Below are 20454 nucleotides of genomic sequence, written 5' to 3'. Positions count from 1 at the left end.
GCTATTTGGGACAGATGCTAGATTAACCACTGGTCGACAGGCATGTAGATGTTTCAGGCACCTGTTATGTTGTAGAGATCCAGTAGTCTAGCAGGCTTCTGTTATGTTGTAGAGCTCCAGTAGTCTAGCAGGCTTCTGTTATGTTGTAGAGCTCCAGTAGTCTAGCAGGCTTCTGTTATGTTGTAGAGCTCCAGTAGTCTAGCAGGCTTCTGTTATGTTGTAGCGGACTAGTGCAGCAGGTTTCTGTTATGTTGTAGAGCTCCAGTAGTCTAGTACCCATATTCTTGGTTGGGGAGTGGACCTCTCTCTCTCTCTTTCCCTCTCTTTCTCTATTTCTCTCCCCCCCTCTCTCTCTCCCTCTCTCCTCTCTCTCTATTCCTCTCTCTCCCCTCTCTCTCTCCCCCTCTGTCTCTATTCCTCTCTCTCTCCTCTCTCTCCTCTATTTCTCTATCCCTCTCTCTCTCCACCGCTCTCTCTTTCCTATTTCTCTATTCCTCTCTCTCCCCCTCTCCTCTTTCTCTCCCTTCTAACTCCCTTCTCTCTCTCCTCTTTCTCTCCCTTCTAACTGCCTTCTCTCTCTCCCCCCTCTCTCTCCTCTCTCCTCTCTCTCCCTATTTCTCTATTTCTCTCTCTCTCCCCTCTCTCCTTATTCCCCTATTCCTCTCTCTACTCTCTCTTCCCTCTTTCTCTATTCCTCTCTCTCCCTTCTCTCTCTCCTCTTTCTCTCCCTTCTCTCTCTCCTCTCTCTTCTCTCTCCCTATTTCTCTATTCCTCTCTCTCCCTATTTCTCTATTCCTCTCTCTCTCCTCTCTCCTTTCTCTCTCTCTCTCTCGCTCTCTCTCTCTCTCTCTCTCTCTCGCTCTCTCGCTCTCTCTCTCTCCCCTCTTTCTCTATTCCTCTCTCTCCTCTCTCTTCACTCTTTCTCTACACCCCCCATCTCTCTCGCTCAATTCAGTTCAATTTAATACACTTTATTGGCATGGAAAGTTAACTTCCAAACTTGCGTTGCCAAAGTAAACATATAACCAAGCTGGTGGAAGAAGAAAGGTAATGTGACAATCTCTCTCTCCCAGGTGGACTGATGATCCCGTGGCGACGGAGGTGGTGTGTGTTGAAGGACGAAACCTTCATGTGGTTCAGGGCTAAGCAGGACAGTCTGAAGAGTGGCTGGCTGTATAAGAAGGGAGGTGGCATGTCCACTCTGTCCAGACGGAACTGGAAGCTGCGCTGGTTTGTACTGAGAGACGATAAACTCATGTACTTTGAGAGCGACAGCGAAGAGAAACTGAGGGGGACCATCGACATCCGCTCCGCCAAGTAAGAGCCTGGTCTGTGTCCCAAATGGCACCCTATTCCCTATGTAGTGCACTACTTTTGATGCTATAGGCCCTTGTCAAAAATAGTGCACTAGTGTTCCATTTTGGACAGAGCCCTGGTGTCATTTCCGATGAAATGCAATGTTGGCCTACTGCAGCTAACCTAAATTCTCCAATTCCTGCTGTCTACAGGGACATAGTAGATAACCATGCCAAGGAGAATTCTCTGAACATTGTGACTGAAGAGAGAACCTACCACATCTACGCAGAGACTCCTGAAGATGCCAGGTATGTTCAGACAACGCCACACCGGCAGTCATGATTCATGACTGCAGTAATATTCTACATGACTGTTGAGTCACGGTAATATCCTCTTATGCACTCTGTACATGCCTTAGTAGTAGCCGACCCAACTCACTAATGACCATCAGGTACTAACGGCCTGGTACTCAGGGCTCTATTGCTCCTCCATCAGGTCCTAATGGCCTGGTACTCAGGAATCAATTGTCCCTCCATCAGGTCCAAATGGCCTGGTACTCGGGGCTCTAATGTCCCACCATCAGGTCATATTGGCCTGGTACTCAGGGCTCTATTGTCCCTCCATCAGGTCCTAATGGCCTGGTATTCAGGGCTCTATTGTCCCTCCATCAGGTCCTAACTGCCTGGTACTCAGGGCTCTATTGTCCCTCCATCAGGTCCTAACTGCCTGGTACTCAGGGCTCTATTGTCCTTCCATCAGGGCCTAACTGCCTGGTACTCAGGGTTCTACTGTCCCTCCATCAGGTCCTAATGGCCTGGTACTCAGGACTTTATTGTCCCTCCATCAGGTCCTAATGGCCTGTTACTCAGGGCTCTATTGTCCCTCCATCAGGTCCTAATGGCCTGGTACTCAGGGCTATATTGTCCCTCCATCAGGTCCTAATGGCCTGGTACTCAGGGCTCTATTGTCCCTCCATCAGGTCCTAGTGGCCTGGTACTCAGGGCTCTATTGCCTCTCCCTCTATTGCCCCTGCCTGGTACTCAGGGCTCTATTGTCCCTCCATCAGGTCCCAACTGCCTGGTACTCAGGGCTCTATTGTCCCTCCATCAGGTTCTAATGGCCTGGTACTCAGGGCTCTATTGTCCCTCCATCAGGTCCTAATGGCCTGGTATTCAGGGCTCTATTGTCCCTCCATCAGGTCCTAACTGCCTGGTACTCAGGGCTCTATTGTCCCTCCATCAGGTCCTAACTGCCTGGTACTCAGGGCTCTATTGTCCTTCCATCAGGGCCTAACTGCCTGGTACTCAGGGTTCTACTGTCCCTCCATCAGGTCCTAATGGCCTGGTACTCAGGACTTTATTGTCCCTCCATCAGGTCCTAATGGCCTGTTACTCAGGGCTCTATTGTCCCTCCATCAGGTCCTAATGGCCTGGTACTCAGGGCTATATTGTCCCTCCATCAGGTCCTAATGGCCTGGTACTCAGGGCTCTATTGTCCCTCCATCAGGTCCTAGTGGCCTGGTACTCAGGGCTCTATTGCCTCTCCCTCTATTGCCCCTGCCTGGTACTCAGGGCTCTATTGTCCCTCCATCAGGTCCCAACTGCCTGGTACTCAGGGCTCTATTGTCCCTCCATCAGGTTCTAATGGCCTGGTACTCAGGGCTCTATTGTCCCTCCATCAGGTACTAACTGCCTGGTACTCAGGGCTCTATTGTCCCTCCATCAGGTCCTAACTGCCTGGTACTCAGGGCTCTAATGTCACACCATCAGGTTCTAACTGCCTGGTACTCAGGGCTCTATTGTCCTTCCATTAGGTCCTAACTGCCTGGTACTCAGGGCTCTATTGTCCCTCCATCAGGTCCTATTGGCCTGATACTCAGGGCTCTATTGTCCCTCGATCAGGTCCTAGTGGCCTGGTACTCAGGGTTCTATTGTCCTTCCATCAGGTCCTAACTGCCTGGTACTCAGGGCTCTATTGTCCCTCCATCAGGTCCTAACTGCCTGGTACTCAGGGCTCTATTGTCCCTCCATCAGGTCCTATTGGCCTGATACTCAGGGCTCTATTGTCCTTCCATCAGGTCCTAACTGCCTGGTACTCAGGGCTCTATTGTCCTTCCATCAGGTTCTAACTGCCTGGTACTCAGGCCTCTATTGTCCCTCTATCAGGTCCTTATGGTCTGGGACTCAGGGCTCTATTGTCCCTCCACAACCTTCTCAAATCCTCAATAGTCTATAGTCGCATCATGCAGCCCTTATATACACTACTGGTCAAAAGTTTGGACACACCTACTCATTCCAGGGGTGTTCTTTATTTGACTTTTTTCTACATTTTAGGATAATAGACATCAAAACTATGAAATAACATGTATGGAATCATGTAGTAACCCAAAAAGTCTTAAACAAATCTAAATATATTATATATTGGAGATTTTTCAAAGTAGCCACCCTTTGCCTTGATGACAGCTTTGCACACTCTTGGAATTCTCTCAAACAGCTTAATGCGGAATGCTTTTCCAACAGTCTTGAAGGAATTCCCACATATGCTGAGCACTTGTTGGCTGCTTTTCCATACTCAGCAGTCCAACTCATCGCAATTGGGTTAAGGTCACGAGATTGTGGAGGCCAGGTCATCTGATGCAGCACTCCATAACTCTCCTTCTTGGTCAATTAGCCCTTACACAACCTGGATGTGTGTTGGGTCATTGTCCTGTTGAAAAACTCTAGCCCTCTCCTCCAGACTCTAACCCTCTTCTCCAGACTCTAGTCCTCTTCTGTCCAGTCTCTAGCCCTCTTCTCCAGACTATCGCTCTCTTCTGTCCACGGTCGAGTCTACAACACCATGGAACTATAGAATCAGACAGTAGTCTGTTAGACACATGCCATTTACACAGAGTAGCTGGTAGATGGGTCTGTTAGTTGCTGGTAGATGGTTCTGTTAGTAGATGGGTCTGTTAGTAGCTGGTAGATGGGTCTGTTAGTAGATGGTAGATGGGTCTGTTAGTAGATGGGTCTGTTAGTAGATGGGTCTGTTAGTAGCTGGTAGATGGGTCTGTTAGTAGATGGGACTGTCAGTAGATGGGACTGTCAGTAGTTGGTAGATATGTCTGTTAGTAGCTGGGTCTGTTAGTAGATGGGTCTGTTAGTAGATGGGTCTGTTAGTAGATGGGTCTGTTAGTAGATGGGTCTGTTAGTAGCTGGTAGATGGGTCTGTTAGTAGATGGGACTGTCAGTAGTTGGTAGATATGTCTGTTAGTAGATGGATCTGTTAGTAGATGGGTCTGTTAGTAGATGGTAGATGGGTCTGTTAGTAGATGGGTCTGTTAGTAGTTGGTAGATGGGTCTGTTAGTAGATGGTAGATGGGTCTGTTAGTAGATGGGACTGTCAGTAGTTGGTAGATATGTCTGTTAGTAGATGGGTCTGTTAGTAGATGGGTCTGTTAGTTGTAGTACCCCTAGTGGTCCACCAGTGTTGTATAGATGTTGTATTACCCCTAGTGGTCCACCAGTGTTGTATTACCCCTAGTGGTCCACCAGTGTTGTATTATCCCTAGTGGTCCACCAGTGTTGTAATACCCCTAGTGGTCCACCAGTGTTGTATTACCCCTAGTGGTCCACCAGTGTTGTATTATCCCTAGTGGTCCACCAGTGTTGTATTACCCCTAGTGGTCCACCAGTGTTGTATTACCCCTAGTGGTCCACCAGTGTTGTATTACCCCTAGTGGTCCACCAGTGTTGTATTACCCCTAGTGGTCCACCAGTGTTGTATAGATGTTGTATTACCCCTAGTGGTCCACCAGTGTTGTATTACCCCTAGTGGTCCACCAGTGTTGTATTACCCCTAGTGGTCCACCAGTGTTGTATTACCCCTAGTGGTCCACCAGTGTTGTATTACCCCTAGTGGTCCACCAGTGTTGTATTACCCCTAGTGGTCCACCAGTGTTGTATTACCCCTAGTGGTCCACCAGTGTTGTATTACCCCTAGTGGTCCACCAGTGTTGTATTACCCCTAGTGGTTCACCAGTGTTGTATTACCCCTAGTGGTCCACCAGTGTTGTATTACCCCTAGTGGTCCACCAGTGTTGTATAAATGTTGTATTACCCCTAGTGGTCCACCAGTGTTGTATTACCCCTAGTGGTCCACCAGTGTTGTATAGATGTTGTATTACCCCTAGTGGTCCACCAGTGTTGTATTACCCCTAGTGGTCCACCAGTGTTGTATTACCCCTAGTGGTTCACCAGTGTTGTATTACCCCTAGTGGTCCACCAGTGTTGTATTACCCCTAGTGGTCCACCAGTGTTGTATTACCCCTAGTGGTCCACTAGTGTTGTATTACACCTAGTTGTCCACCAGTGTTGTATTACCCCTAGTGGTCCACCAGTGTTGTATTACCCCTAGTGGTCCACCAGTGTTGTATAGATGTTGTATTACCCCTAGTGGTCCACCAATGTTGTAAATACCCCTAGTGGTCCCCCAGTGTTGTATTACCCCTAGTGGTCCACCAGTGTTGTATTACCCCTAGTGGTCCCCCAGTGTTGTATTACCCCTAGTGGTCCACCAGTGTTGTATTACCCCTAGTGGTCCCCCAGTGTTGTATTACCCCTAGTGGTCCACCAGTGTTGTATTACCCCTAGTGGTCCACCAGTGTTGTATTACCCCTAGTGGTCCCCCAGTGTTGTATTACCCCTAGTGGTCCACCAGTGTTGTATAGATGTTGTATTACCCCTAGTGGTCCACCAGTGTTGTATTACCCCTAGTGGTCCACCAGTGTTGTATTACCCCTAGTGGTCCACCAGTGTTGTATTACCCCTAGTGGTCCCCCAGTGTTGTATTACCCCTAGTGGTCCACCAGTGTTGTATAGATGTTGTATTACCCCTAGTGGTCCACCAGTGTTGTATAGATGTTGTTTACCCCTAGTGGTCCACCAGTGTTGTATTACCCCTAGTGGTCCACCAGTGTTGTATAGATGTTGTATTACCCCTAGTGGTCCACCAGTGTTGTATAGATGTTGTATTACCCCTAGTGGTCCACCAGTGTTGTATTACCCCTAGTGGTCCACCAGTGTTGTATTACCCCTAGTGGTCCACCAGTGTTGTATTACCCCTAGTGGTCCCCCAGTGTTGTATTACCCCTAGTGGTCCACCAGTGTTGTATAGATGTTGTATTACCCCTAGTGGTCCACCAGTGTTGTATAGATGTTGTTTACCCCTAGTGGTCCACCAGTGTTGTATTACCCCTAGTGGTCCACCAGTGTTGTATAGATGTTGTATTACCCCTAGTGGTCCACCAGTGTTGTATTACCCCTAGTGGTCCACCAGTGTTGTAATACCCCTAGTGGTCCACCAGTGTTGTATTACCCCTAGTGGTCCCCCAGTGTTGTATAGATGTTTTATTACCCCTAGTGGTCCACCAGTGTTGTATTATCTCTAGTGGTCCACCAGTGTTGTATTACCCCTAGTGGTCCACCAGTGTTGTTATACCCCTAGTGGTCCCCCAGTGTTGTATAGATGTTTTATTACCCCTAGTGGTCCACCAGTGTTGTATTATCTCTAGTGGTCCACCAGTGTTGTATTACCCCTAGTGGTCCACCAGTGTTGTTATACCCCTAGTGGTCCACCAGTGTTGTATTACCCCTAGTGGTCCACCAGTGTTGTATAGATGTTGTATTACCCCTAGTGGTCCACCAGTGTTGTATAGATGTTGTTTACCCCTAGTGGTCCACCAGTGTTGTATTACCCCTAGTGGTCCACCAGTGTTGTATAGATGTTGTATTACCCCTAGTGGTCCACCAGTGTTGTATAGATGTTGTTTACCCCTAGTGGTCCACCAGTGTTGTATTACCCCTAGTGGTCCACCAGTGTTGTAATACCCCTAGTGGTCCACCAGTGTTGTATTACCCCTAGTGGTCCCCCAGTGTTGTATAGATGTTTTATTACCCCTAGTGGTCCACCAGTGTTGTATTACCCCTAGTGGTCCACCAGTGTTGTATTACCCCTAGTGGTCCACCAGTGTTGTAATACCCCTAGTGGTCCACCAGTGTTGTATTACCCCTAGTGGTTCACCAGTGTTGTATAGATGTTGTATTACCCCTAGTGGTCCACCAGTGTTGTAATACCCCTAGTGGTCCACCAGTGTTGTATTACCCCTAGTGGTCCATCAGTGTTGTATAGATGTTTTATTAACCCTAGTGGTCCACCAGTGTTGTATAGATGTTTTATTACCCCTAGTGGTCCACCAGTGTTGTATTACCCCTAGTGGTCCACCAGTGTTGTATTACCCCTAGTGGTCCACCAGTGTTGTATAGATGTTTTATTACCCCTAGTGGTCCACCAGTGTTGTTTACCCATAGTGGTCCACCAGTGTTGTATAGATGTTGTATTACCCCTAGTGGTCCACCAGTGTTGTATAGATGTTGTTTACCCCTAGTGGTCCACCAGTGTTGTATTACCCCTAGTGGTCCACCAGTGTTGTAATACCCCTAGTGGTCCACCAGTGTTGTATTACCCCTAGTGGTCCCCCAGTGTTGTATAGATGTTTTATTACCCCTAGTGGTCCACCAGTGTTGTATTACCCCTAGTGGTCCACCAGTGTTGTATTACCCCTAGTGGTCCACCAGTGTTGTAATACCCCTAGTGGTCCACCAGTGTTGTATTACCCCTAGTGGTTCACCAGTGTTGTATAGATGTTGTATTACCCCTAGTGGTCCACCAGTGTTGTAATACCCCTAGTGGTCCACCAGTGTTGTATTACCCCTAGTGGTCCATCAGTGTTGTATAGATGTTTTATTAACCCTAGTGGTCCACCAGTGTTGTATAGATGTTTTATTACCCCTAGTGGTCCACCAGTGTTGTATTACCCCTAGTGGTCCACCAGTGTTGTATTACCCCTAGTGGTCCACCAGTGTTGTATAGATGTTTTATTACCCCTAGTGGTCCACCAGTGTTGTTTACCCATAGTGGTCCACCAGTGTTGTATAGATGTTGTATTACCCCTAGTGGTCCACCAGTGTTGTTTACCCCTAGTGGTCCACCAGTGTTGTATAGATGTTGTATTACCCCTAGTGGTCCACCAGTGTTGTATTACCCCTAGTGGTCCACCAGTGTCGTATAGATGTTGTATTACCCCTAGTGGTCCACCAGTGTTGTATTACCCCTAGTGGTCCACCAGTGTTGTATTACCCCTAGTGGTCCACCAGTGTTGTATTACCCCTAGTGGTCCATCAGTGTTGTATAGATGTTGTATTACCCCTAGTGGTCCACCAGTGTTGTATTACCCCTAGTGGTCCACCAGTGTTGTATTACCCCTAGTGGTCCACCAGTGTTGTATTACCCCTAGTGGTTCACCAGTGTTGTATTACCCCTAGTGGTTCACCAGTGTTGTATTACCCCTAGTGGTCCACCAGTGTTGTATTACCCCTAGTGGTCCACCAGTGTTGTATTACCCCTAGTGGTCCACCAGTGTTGTATTACCCCTAGTGGTTCACCAGTGTTGTATTACCCCTAGTGGTCCACCAGTGTTGTATTACCCCTAGTGGTTCACCAGTGTTGTATTACCCCTAGTGGTCCACCAGTGTTGTAATACCCCTAGTGGTCCACCAGTGTTGTATTACCCCTAGTGGTCCACCAGTGTTGTATTACCCCTAGTGGTCCACCAGTGTTGTATAGATGTTGTAGTACCCCTAGTGGTCCACCAGTGTTGTATAGATGTTGTATTACCCCTAGTGGTCCACCAGTGTTGTATAGATGTTGTATTACCCCTAGTGGTCCACCAGTGTTGTATTACCCCTAGTGGTCCACCAGTGTTGTATAGATGTTGTATTACCCCTAGTGGTCCACCAGTGTTGTTTACCCCTAGTGGTCCACCAGTGTTGTATAGATGTTGTAGTACCCCTAGTGGTCCACCAGTGTTGTATAGATGTTGTATTACCCCTAGTGGTCCACTAGTGTTGTATTACCCCTAGTGGTCCACCAGTGTTGTTTACCCCTAGTGGTCCACCAGTGTTGTATTACTCCTAGTGGTCCACCAGTGTTGTATTACCCCTAGTGGTCCACCAGTGTTGTATAGATGTTGTATTACCCCTAGTGGTCCACCAGTGTTGTATTACCCCTAGTGGTCCACCAGTGTTGTAGTACCCCTAGTGGTCCACCAGTGTTGTATAGATGTTGTATTACCCCTAGTGGTCCACCAGTGTTGTTTACCCCTAGTTGTCCACCAGTGTTGTATTACCCCTAGTGGTCCACCAGTGTTGTATTACCCCTAGTGGTCCACCAGTGTTGTATAGATGTTGTATTACCCCTAGTGGTCCACCAGTGTTGTATAGATGTTGTTTACCCCTAGTGGTCCACCAGTGTTGTATTACCCCTAGTGGTCCACCAGTGTTGTATAGATGTTGTATTACCCCTAGTGGTCCACCAGTGTTGTATAGATGTTGTTTACCCCTAGTGGTCCACCAGTGTTGTAATACCCCTAGTGGTCCACCAGTGTTGTATTACCCCTAGTGGTCCACCAGTGTTGTATAGATGTTGTTTACCCCTAGTGGTCCACCAGTGTTGTAATACCCCTAGTGGTCCACCAGTGTTGTATTACCCCTAGTGGTCCACCAGTGTTGTATAGATGTTGTATTACCCCTAGTGGTCCACCAGTGTTGTATAGATGTTGTTTACCCCTAGTGGTCCACCAGTGTTGTATTACCCCTAGTGGTCCACCAGTGTTGTATAGATGTTGTATTACCCCTAGTGGTCCACCAGTGTTGTATAGATGTTGTTTACCCCTAGTGGTCCACCAGTGTTGTAATACCCCTAGTGGTCCACCAGTGTTGTATTACCCCTAGTGGTCCACCAGTGTTGTTTACCCCTAGTGGTCCACCAGTGTTGTAATACCCCTAGTGGTCCACCAGTGTTGTATTACCCCTAGTGGTCCACCAGTGTTGTATAGATGTTGTATTACCCCTAGTGGTCCACCAGTGTTGTATAGATGTTGTTTACCCCTAGTGGTCCACCAGTGTTGTATTACCCCTAGTGGTCCACCAGTGTTGTATAGATGTTGTATTACCCCTAGTGGTCCACCAGTGTTGTATAGATGTTGTTTACCCCTAGTGGTCCACCAGTGTTGTAATACCCCTAGTGGTCCACCAGTGTTGTATTACCCCTAGTGGTCCACCAGTGTTGTTTACCCCTAGTGGTCCACCAGTGTTGTATTACCCCTAGTGGTCCACCAGTGTTGTTTACCCCTAGTGGTCCACCAGTGTTGTTTACCCCTAGTGGTCCACCAGTGTTGTTTACCCCTAGTGGTCCACCAGTGTTGTATTACCCCTAGTGGTCCACCAGTGTTGTTTACCCCTAGTGGTCCACCAGTGTTGTTTACCCCTAGTGGTCCACCAGTGTTGTTTACCCCTAGTGGTCCACCAGTGTTGTTTACCCCTAGTGGTCCACCAGCGTTGTAATACCCCTAGTGGTCCACCAGTGTTGTATTACCCCTAGTGGTCCACCAGTGTTGTAATACCCCTAGTGGTCCACCAGTGTTGTTTACCCCTAGTGATCCACCAGTGTTGTATAGATGTTTTATTACCCCTAGTGGTCCACCAGTGTTGTTTACCCATAGTGGTCCACCAGTGTTGTATAGATGTTGTATTACCCCTAGTGGTCCACCAGTGTTGTTTACCCCTAGTGGTCCACCAGTGTTGTATAGATGTTGTATTACCCCTAGTGGTCCACCAGTGTTGTATTACCCCTAGTGGTCCACCAGTGTCGTATAGATGTTGTATTACCCCTAGTGGTCCACCAGTGTTGTATTACCCCTAGTGGTCCACCAGTGTTGTATTACCCCTAGTGGTCCACCAGTGTTGTATTACCCCTAGTGGTCCAACAGTGTTGTATAGATGTTGTATTACCCCTAGTGGTCCACCAGTGTTGTATTACCCCTAGTGGTCCACCAGTGTTGTATTACCCCTAGTGGTCCACCAGTGTTGTATTACCCCTAGTGGTTCACCAGTGTTGTATTACCCCTAGTGGTTCACCAGTGTTGTATTACCCCTAGTGGTCCACCAGTGTTGTATTACCCCTAGTGGTCCACCAGTGTTGTATTACCCCTAGTGGTCCACCAGTGTTGTATTACCCCTAGTGGTTCACCAGTGTTGTATTACCCCTAGTGGTCCACCAGTGTTGTATTACCCCTAGTGGTTCACCAGTGTTGTATTACCCCTAGTGGTCCACCAGTGTTGTAATACCCCTAGTGGTCCACCAGTGTTGTATTACCCCTAGTGGTCCACCAGTGTTGTATTACCCCTAGTGGTCCACCAGTGTTGTATAGCTGTTGTAGTACCCCTAGTGGTCCACCAGTGTTGTATAGATGTTGTATTACCCCTAGTGGTCCACCAGTGTTGTATAGATGTTGTATTACCCCTAGTGGTCCACCAGTGTTGTATTACCCCTAGTGGTCCACCAGTGTTGTATAGATGTTGTATTACCCCTAGTGGTCCACCAGTGTTGTTTACCCCTAGTGGTCCACCAGTGTTGTATAGATGTTGTAGTACCCCTAGTGGTCCACCAGTGTTGTATAGATGTTGTATTACCCCTAGTGGTCCACTAGTGTTGTATTACCCCTAGTGGTCCACCAGTGTTGTTTACCCCTAGTGGTCCACCAGTGTTGTATTACTCCTAGTGGTCCACCAGTGTTGTATTACCCCTAGTGGTCCACCAGTGTTGTATAGATGTTGTATTACCCCTAGTGGTCCACCAGTGTTGTATTACCCCTAGTGGTCCACCAGTGTTGTAGTACCCCTAGTGGTCCACCAGTGTTGTATAGATGTTGTATTACCCCTAGTGGTCCACCAGTGTTGTTTACCCCTAGTTGTCCACCAGTGTTGTATTACCCCTAGTGGTCCACCAGTGTTGTATTACCCCTAGTGGTCCACCAGTGTTGTATAGATGTTGTATTACCCCTAGTGGTCCACCAGTGTTGTATAGATGTTGTTTACCCCTAGTGGTCCACCAGTGTTGTATTACCCCTAGTGGTCCACCAGTGTTGTATAGATGTTGTATTACCCCTAGTGGTCCACCAGTGTTGTATAGATGTTGTTTACCCCTAGTGGTCCACCAGTGTTGTAATACCCCTAGTGGTCCACCAGTGTTGTATTACCCCTAGTGGTCCACCAGTGTTGTATAGATGTTGTTTACCCCTAGTGGTCCACCAGTGTTGTAATACCCCTAGTGGTCCACCAGTGTTGTATTACCCCTAGTGGTCCACCAGTGTTGTATAGATGTTGTATTACCCCTAGTGGTCCACCAGTGTTGTATAGATGTTGTTTACCCCTAGTGGTCCACCAGTGTTGTATTACCCCTAGTGGTCCACCAGTGTTGTATAGATGTTGTATTACCCCTAGTGGTCCACCAGTGTTGTATAGATGTTGTTTACCCCTAGTGGTCCACCAGTGTTGTAATACCCCTAGTGGTCCACCAGTGTTGTATTACCCCTAGTGGTCCACCAGTGTTGTTTACCCCTAGTGGTCCACCAGTGTTGTAATACCCCTAGTGGTCCACCAGTGTTGTATTACCCCTAGTGGTCCACCAGTGTTGTATAGATGTTGTATTACCCCTAGTGGTCCACCAGTGTTGTATAGATGTTGTTTACCCCTAGTGGTCCACCAGTGTTGTATTACCCCTAGTGGTCCACCAGTGTTGTATAGATGTTGTATTACCCCTAGTGGTCCACCAGTGTTGTATAGATGTTGTTTACCCCTAGTGGTCCACCAGTGTTGTAATACCCCTAGTGGTCCACCAGTGTTGTATTACCCCTAGTGGTCCACCAGTGTTGTTTACCCCTAGTGGTCCACCAGTGTTGTTTACCCCTAGTGGTCCACCAGTGTTGTATTACCCCTAGTGGTCCACCAGTGTTGTTTACCCCTAGTGGTCCACCAGTGTTGTTTACCCCTAGTGGTCCACCAGTGTTGTTTACCCCTAGTGGTCCACCAGTGTTGTATTACCCCTAGTGGTCCACCAGTGTTGTTTACCCCTAGTGGTCCACCAGTGTTGTTTACCCCTAGTGGTCCACCAGTGTTGTTTACCCCTAGTGGTCCACCAGTGTTGTTTACCCCTAGTGGTCCACCAGCGTTGTAATACCCCTAGTGGTCCACCAGTGTTGTATTACCCCTAGTGGTCCACCAGTGTTGTAATACCCCTAGTGGTCCACCAGTGTTGTTTACCCCTAGTGGTCCACCAGTGTTGTTTACCCCTAGTGGTCCACCAGTGTTGTTTACCCCTAGTGGTCCACCAGTGTATTGCTCTGTGGAACCTTACCCCCCCCTCTCTCTCTCCCTCCAGTGGCTGGTTCAACGTGCTGAGTCGTGTCCATAGTGCCAGTCCAGACCAGCTGATGGAGATACATCATGAGCAGGCCAACCCCAAGAATGCTGTGGTCAGTATCACCTCTGTCACATCAGTGGAGGCTCCTCAGAGGAGGAAGGGGAGGAATACAACTAGTGAAATATTAAAAGTGATCATTTTTAGATAAAACTATACTAAATATCACGTTACCATATAACTGATTATAGCAGGTCTTTACTGTTTTGTAAAGAAGGTCTACAGTAGCCTCAACAGCACTCTGTAGGGTTGTACCATGGTGTAGCCAGAGGACAGCTTGCTTCTGTCCTCCTCTGGGTACATTAACTTCAATACAAAACCTTTGGAGGCTCATGGCTCTCACCCCCTTCCATAGACTTACACAGTAATTATGACAACTTCCGGAAGATGTCCTCAAACCTATCAGAGCTCTTGCAGCGTGAACTGACATGTTGTCTACCACAGGAGATTGGTGGGTCCTTAGTTGGGGAGAACGGGTTCGTGGTAATAACTGGAGCAGAACAAGTGGAATGGTGTAAAATACATCAAACACATGGTTTCCAGGGGTTTGATGCCATTCCTTTTGCTCCATTCTGGCCATTATTATGAGTCATTCTCCCCTCAGAAGCCTCTTTTGTTGTAAAACCAATCAAAGGATCAGAGAATGAATCTAGTCCTGAAGCGTAAGCTACAGTTAGCTAGCTAGTGTATAAAATGTGATGAGTAGTTGACTCAAAGACAATAGTTGAACTGTTTTGAATAAATTCATCTCTTCAAAATTAAGAAGAAGCAGCAGGGAGAGAGAGAGAGCTAGCTATATTTTTAGTTTAAAAAAAAATAACTTTCACATACTTAGCTAGCTAATGCAGCTATCTAATTTAGCCTACTCAAACACCTGGCTTCAAACAGAGAGGAATGCAATTGATGTTAGCTGGCTGGCTAAGGCTATCCAACACGGGAACTCTTCCAAGTCAATGTAAGCTCTCAGTTAATTTATCGCCACCGGGGCCTGCCGGTGTAACTGCTAAACTGCTTGCTGACTGTACACTGTAGTGCGTGATTGTAGCGGGTTTACTAACGTGTTCTAGTAGCTACAGAGTCTTCAGAAAGTTTTCACACCCCTTGACTTTTTCCACATTTTGTTGTTACAGCCTGAATTTAAAATGGATTCAATTGAGATTTTGTGTCACTGGTCTACCCACAATACCCCATAATGTCAAAGTGGAATTATGCTTTTCAAAATGTTTACAAATTAATTACAAATGAAAGCTGAAATGTCTTGAGTCAATAAGTGTTCAACACCTTTGTTATGGCAAGACTAAATAAGTTCAGGAGTAAAAATGTGCTTAACAAGTCACATAATAAGTAATAATAAGTTGCATGGACTCACTCTGTGTGCAATAATAGTGTTTAACATTATGACTACCTCATCTCTGTACCCCACACATACAATTATCTGTAAGGTCTCTCACTCGAGCAGTGAATTTCCAACACCGATTCAACCACAAAGATCAGGGAGGTTTTCTAATGTCTCACAAAGACTTGTATTGGTAAATGGGTAAAAAAGAAAGCAGACATTGAATATCCCTTTGAGCATGGTATTTGTGTTTGTATTTTACTATGGATCCCCATTAGCTGCTGCTAAAATATTACAATACATTCACAGATTTCACAACACACTGTGTTCCCTCAGGCCCCTACTCCACCACTACCACATATATACAGTACTAAATCCATGTGTATGTATAGTGCGTATGTTATCGAGTGTAGCTCAATTAAATACATTCTAATCCCACCTTTTAAATACTTTCTGAAGGCACTGTATGTTGGCTATATGGTGACAATAAAATAGGCTGTGTGTAGCGGTTAGCACCTGGTCTGCTGTAGTGTTGTGCACTGAAGTCCACAAACGAGGGAAACAGGTGAGTGGTGGAGAACGTGTAGATATGAGAAGGAATTATACAACGAGGGAAATGATCATGCTGTTTGTATGTGGCTGCTATGAAAGTGAACTGTGTGTGCGGCTGATGAGGGGTGTATTCATTCCGCCGATTCTGTTGAAAAACGTTTCTTAAATGGAAGCAAACGGAACGAAACAGGGATAGAACTACATGAATTTGTCCAATAGGAACTCTCGTTTTGCAACTGTTTGGACGAATGATTCCACACTAGATCAACTAGATGTATGCAAGGCAGTATTGAATGTGCCTGTTACCTTGATTACTCCAATTTGTCTCTTGGCCTGTGCACTTACATTCATTAGAGTATCATGCAGTAACCTAAACCTATCACTGTTGCATTGATCTGGGTGAATATGAATGACAGTAACCTAAACCTATCACTGTTACATTGATCTGGGTGAATATGAATGACAGTAACCTAAACCTATCACTGTTACATTGATCTGGGTGAAAATGAATGACAGTAACCTAAACCTGTCACTGTTACATTGAACTGGGTGAATATGAATGACAGTAACCTAAACCTGTCACTGTTACATTGAACTGGGTGAATATGAATGACAGTAACCTAAACCTATCACTGTTACATTGATCTGGGTGAATATGAATGACAGTAACCTAAACCCATCACTGTTACATTGAACTGGGTGAATGGAATATGAATGACAGTAACCTAAACCTGTCACTGTTACATTGAACTGGGTGAATATGAATGACAGTAACCTAAACCTATTGATGTTACATTGATCTGGGTGAATGACAGTAACCTAAACCTGTCACTGTTACATTGAACTGGGTGAATATGAATGACAGTAACCTAAACCTGTCACTGTTACATTGAACTGGGTGAATATGAATGGCAGTAACCTAAACCTGTCACTGTTACATTGATCTGGGTGAATATGAATGGCAGTCATCCAGTACGCTGTAATAGAAATAAGGCCGTGATGATAAAATAATATTGTCCTTCTCAATCTTAAACGGCACTGACTGGCACTGCATCACATCTATCAATCAATTAATTTATCTATTAATAAATCTGTTAACTGTTAACTCTGTTAATTCAAATTCAATATGCTTTAATGGCATGAATAACAAGGTCAATGTTGCCCAAGATAAGTGATACACATAACAATTATTAAATGAACAGTGACAACAACTGTCTGTCGGTCGCTCTAGGAGTTACAGACATGTGTTCATGTTGTTTGACGATATGCCAATATTGTGAAACAGGGAACTGTGGATGTTGGACTGATCGACTCTGTGTGCGCGTCAGACAACCCTGACAGACCCAACTCGTTTGTCATCATCACTGCTAACCGTGTGATCCACTGCAACACTGAGATGCCTGAAGAGATGCACCATTGGATCGGCCTGCTGCAGAAACCTAAAGGAGACGCCAGGATAGACGGGCAGGACTTCCTGGTCAGAGGTTAGTGTCCTACACTACCGTTCAAAAGGTTGGGGTCACGTAGAAATGTCCTTGTTTTTGAAAGATGGTTTCCATGTGTTTGATCCCATTCCATTCCCTCCGTTATTATTATGAGCCGTCCTCCCCTCAGCAGCCTCCACTGATTCATACCCATACTTACCTGTATCCATTCATACCCATACATACCTGTATCCATTCATACCTGTATCCATTCATACCCATTCATACCTGTATCCATTCATACCCATACATACCTGTATCCATTCATACCCATACATACCTGTATCCATTCATACCCATACATACCTGTATCCATTCATACCCATACATAGCTGTATCCATTCTTATCCATACATACCTGTATCCATTCATACCCATACATACCTGTATCCATTCATACCCATACATACCTGTATCCATTCATACCCATACATACCTGTATCCATTCATACCCATACATAGCTGTATCCATTCTTATCCATACATACCTGTATCCATTCATACCCATACATACCTGTATCCATTCATACCCATACATACCTGTATCTATTCTTGTCCATACGTAACTCAATCAATCAATCAAATGAATTTATAAAGCCTTTTTACATCAGCAGATGGGGTGGCAGGTAGCCTAGTGGTTAAAGCTGACAAGGTACAAATCTGTCGTTCTGCCCCTGAACAGGCAGTTAACCCACTGTTCCTAGGCCGTCATTGAAAATAAGAATTTGTTCTTAACTGACTTGCCTAGATAAATAAAGTTAGCAATTTAATTTAAAAAAAGGTGAGGTATAGAAACCCAGCCTAAAACCCCAAACAGCAAGCAATGCAGGTGTAGAAGCACGGTGGCTAGGAAAAACTCCCTAGAAAGGCCAGAACCTAGGAAGAAACCTAGAGAGGAACCAGGCTATGTGGGGTGGCCAGTCCTCTTCTGGCTGTACTGAGTGGAGAGGAACCAGGCTCTGAGGGGTGTCCAGTCCTCTTCTGGCTGTACTGGGTAGAGAGGAACCAGGCTCTGAGGGGTGGCCAGTCCTCTTCTGGCTGTACTGGGTAGAGAGGAACCAGGCAATGAGGGGTGGCCAGTCCTCTTCTGTGCCAGATGGAGATTATCAGAGTACATGGCCATTAAGGCCAGATCGTTCTTCAAGATGTTCAAACGTTTATAGATGACCAGCAGGGCCAAATAATAATCACAGTGGTTATAGAGGGTGAAACAGGTCAGCACCTCAGGAGTACATGCACCATTCTTACCTGTATCCATACGTACCTGGGTCCATTCTTATCCATACGTACCAGGGTCCATTCTTATCCATGCGTACCTGTATGGTGTCTTTAAGGTGATGTTACACTGGGCACCACTAGAGCATAAAGTGGAGTTATCCTTTTGAATAAGATTATCTTATAATAGATCTGCCAATTTACTCTATAATTGTTTATACAGTCAGTTTGTTGTCTGTTCTCAGTACTGGACCTTAGTGTCCTTCTCTCTCTCTTCCCAGGTTGGCTTCACAAGGAGATAAGGGCTAAGAGCACTAGTCTGAAGCTGAAGAAGAGATGGTTTGTATTGACCTCTACCTCTCTGGACTACTACAAGTCTTCAGAGCGCAGTGTGTCCAAGCTGGGGACCCTGGTCCTCAACAGTCTCTGCTCTGTGGTCCAGCCCGACGAGAAGGTCTTCAAGGACACCGGTAGGTAGAGACTGAGAATAGGAAGTGTTCAATGTTGTCAAAACAACACAAACACATCCGGGACCAGGCTAACGCATTCCAGCAAGAATGTGTCTGTCTACCATATCATGTATATATATATATATATATATATATATTACTTTAATGCTCCTTGAGTCACTCAGTATGTGTCAAAATAGTGAGCTAGGAAATAGGGGGCCATTTGTTTTGTGATGCAGCCCCAGACTTTTCTACGTTCTTAAACTTCCTTCCTTCCTTCCTGCCCCCCCCCCCCCCCCCCCTTCAGGTTACTGGAACATTATCGTCCACGGCCGTAAACACTCGTACCACCTCTACACCAAACTACTGAACGAGGCAATGCGCTGGGCGTCGGCCATACAGGGGGCTGTCGACAGCAAGGTTCCCATAGAGACACCCACACAGCAACTCATCAGGGACATCAAGGTACAGCCAATCACCAGCCTGCATACTGAGATGTGGTCATTTTATGTCAGATCTGTTTGTGATCTCAATCAGCCATTGTTATATTGTTGTCTACATAGAGACCAGGCTCAGGAGATGCTAGTGATGATGAAAGAACTTGAGACATTCCTCTGACCTCTGACCTTTAACCCCTGACCTTTCCCCCCAGGAGAGCAGTATGAACGTGGAGGCTGTAGAACAGACGTACTGGAGGAACCCTATCCTCAGATATACCCAGCACCCCCTCCACTCCCCCCTGCTGCCTCTGCCTTACGGGGAGGTCAACATCCACCGTGAGTTGTTCACCTATAAGACCCTGGAGGGACTTATTACAGCTAGTTTATATTTTACACTGCAAGGACTTGATTTACTTATTTTAACTCCTAGTGGAGCAAAGGGTCTCATGTATTTGACAACAGTTGTATTAACCATTTTGCTAGGAATGAAATGCATAAAGCAGTGACCACCATAACTCTCCCTTTCTCATTCACTCTCTCTCTCTCTCTCATTCACTCTCTCTCTCTCTCTCTCTCTCTCTCTCTCTCTCTCTCTCTCTCATTCACTCTCTCTCTCTCTCTTTCTGTCTCTATCTCTCTCTCTCTCTCTCTCTCTCTCTCTCTCTCTCTCTCTCTCTCTCTCTCTCTCTCTCTCTTGCTCTCCCCCTCTCCCTACCCCCAGTCCAAAAGGAGAAGGGTTATGCCAGCCTGCAGGACGAGGCAGTGAAGATCTTCAACTCTCTACAGGAGATGGAGGCTGTGTCTGATCCGGTCCCGATCATCCAGGGCATCCTCCAGACCTGCCACGACCTGCGCCTGCTCCGAGACGAGGTCTACTGTCAGCTCATCAAGCAGACCAATCATGTGCCACAGCCCAACAGCTCGGCCAATTGTGCCCACTGGCACCTCCTCACCTGTATGAGCTGTACCTTCCTGCCCAGCCGGGGCATCCTGCGCTACCTCAAGTTCCACCTCAAAAGGTACTTTTACCTTCAAAATGCAATTGATGGGAAAACAGCTTTGTAAGCTTCGTCCCCTTGTCCTTGTTGAAGAGAGGAGGGTTTCAGCTTTCTGTAGGTGTAAATATTTTTCTCAACTCTCTATATTCAGGTTGCGGAAGACAGATTTCAGTTGAAGGCATTCAGTTTGTCAACTGACTAGGTATCCCCCTTTCCCCTGCCCTTCCCTCCCCTTCCCCCTTCCCTTTCCTTTCCTTTCCTTTCCCTTTCTCTTCCCTTCCCTTCCCCTTTCCTTTCCTTTCCCTTTCTCTTCCCTTCCCTTCCCCCTTC

The 20454-nt window shown here is 46.5% G+C and overlaps 1 protein-coding gene across 1 annotated transcript in view; it reads left to right on the top strand.

Annotated features, from left to right (window-relative positions):
* The window catches only part of LOC139405547 (unconventional myosin-X-like), a 252096-nt gene that overhangs the window by 216212 nt on the left and 15430 nt on the right, over positions 1 to 20454 (top strand). Inside the window, exons 25-32 of the mRNA XM_071147963.1 lie at positions 1074 to 1317; positions 1509 to 1604; positions 13612 to 13705; positions 16824 to 17022; positions 18519 to 18707; positions 18994 to 19151; positions 19339 to 19462; positions 19848 to 20145. Coding sequence (XP_071004064.1) covers positions 1074 to 1317; positions 1509 to 1604; positions 13612 to 13705; positions 16824 to 17022; positions 18519 to 18707; positions 18994 to 19151; positions 19339 to 19462; positions 19848 to 20145 — 1402 coding nt within the window. The remainder of the gene's footprint in view (positions 1 to 1073; positions 1318 to 1508; positions 1605 to 13611; positions 13706 to 16823; positions 17023 to 18518; positions 18708 to 18993; positions 19152 to 19338; positions 19463 to 19847; positions 20146 to 20454) is intronic.

The sequence above is a fragment of the Oncorhynchus clarkii genome, chromosome 3 (genome assembly GCF_045791955.1).
Source record: "Oncorhynchus clarkii lewisi isolate Uvic-CL-2024 chromosome 3, UVic_Ocla_1.0, whole genome shotgun sequence".
NCBI classification, from domain to species: Eukaryota; Metazoa; Chordata; class Actinopteri; order Salmoniformes; family Salmonidae; genus Oncorhynchus; species Oncorhynchus clarkii.
Note: the sequence above shows the minus strand (reverse complement) of the source record. Positions and strands in the feature narration are given on the sequence as shown.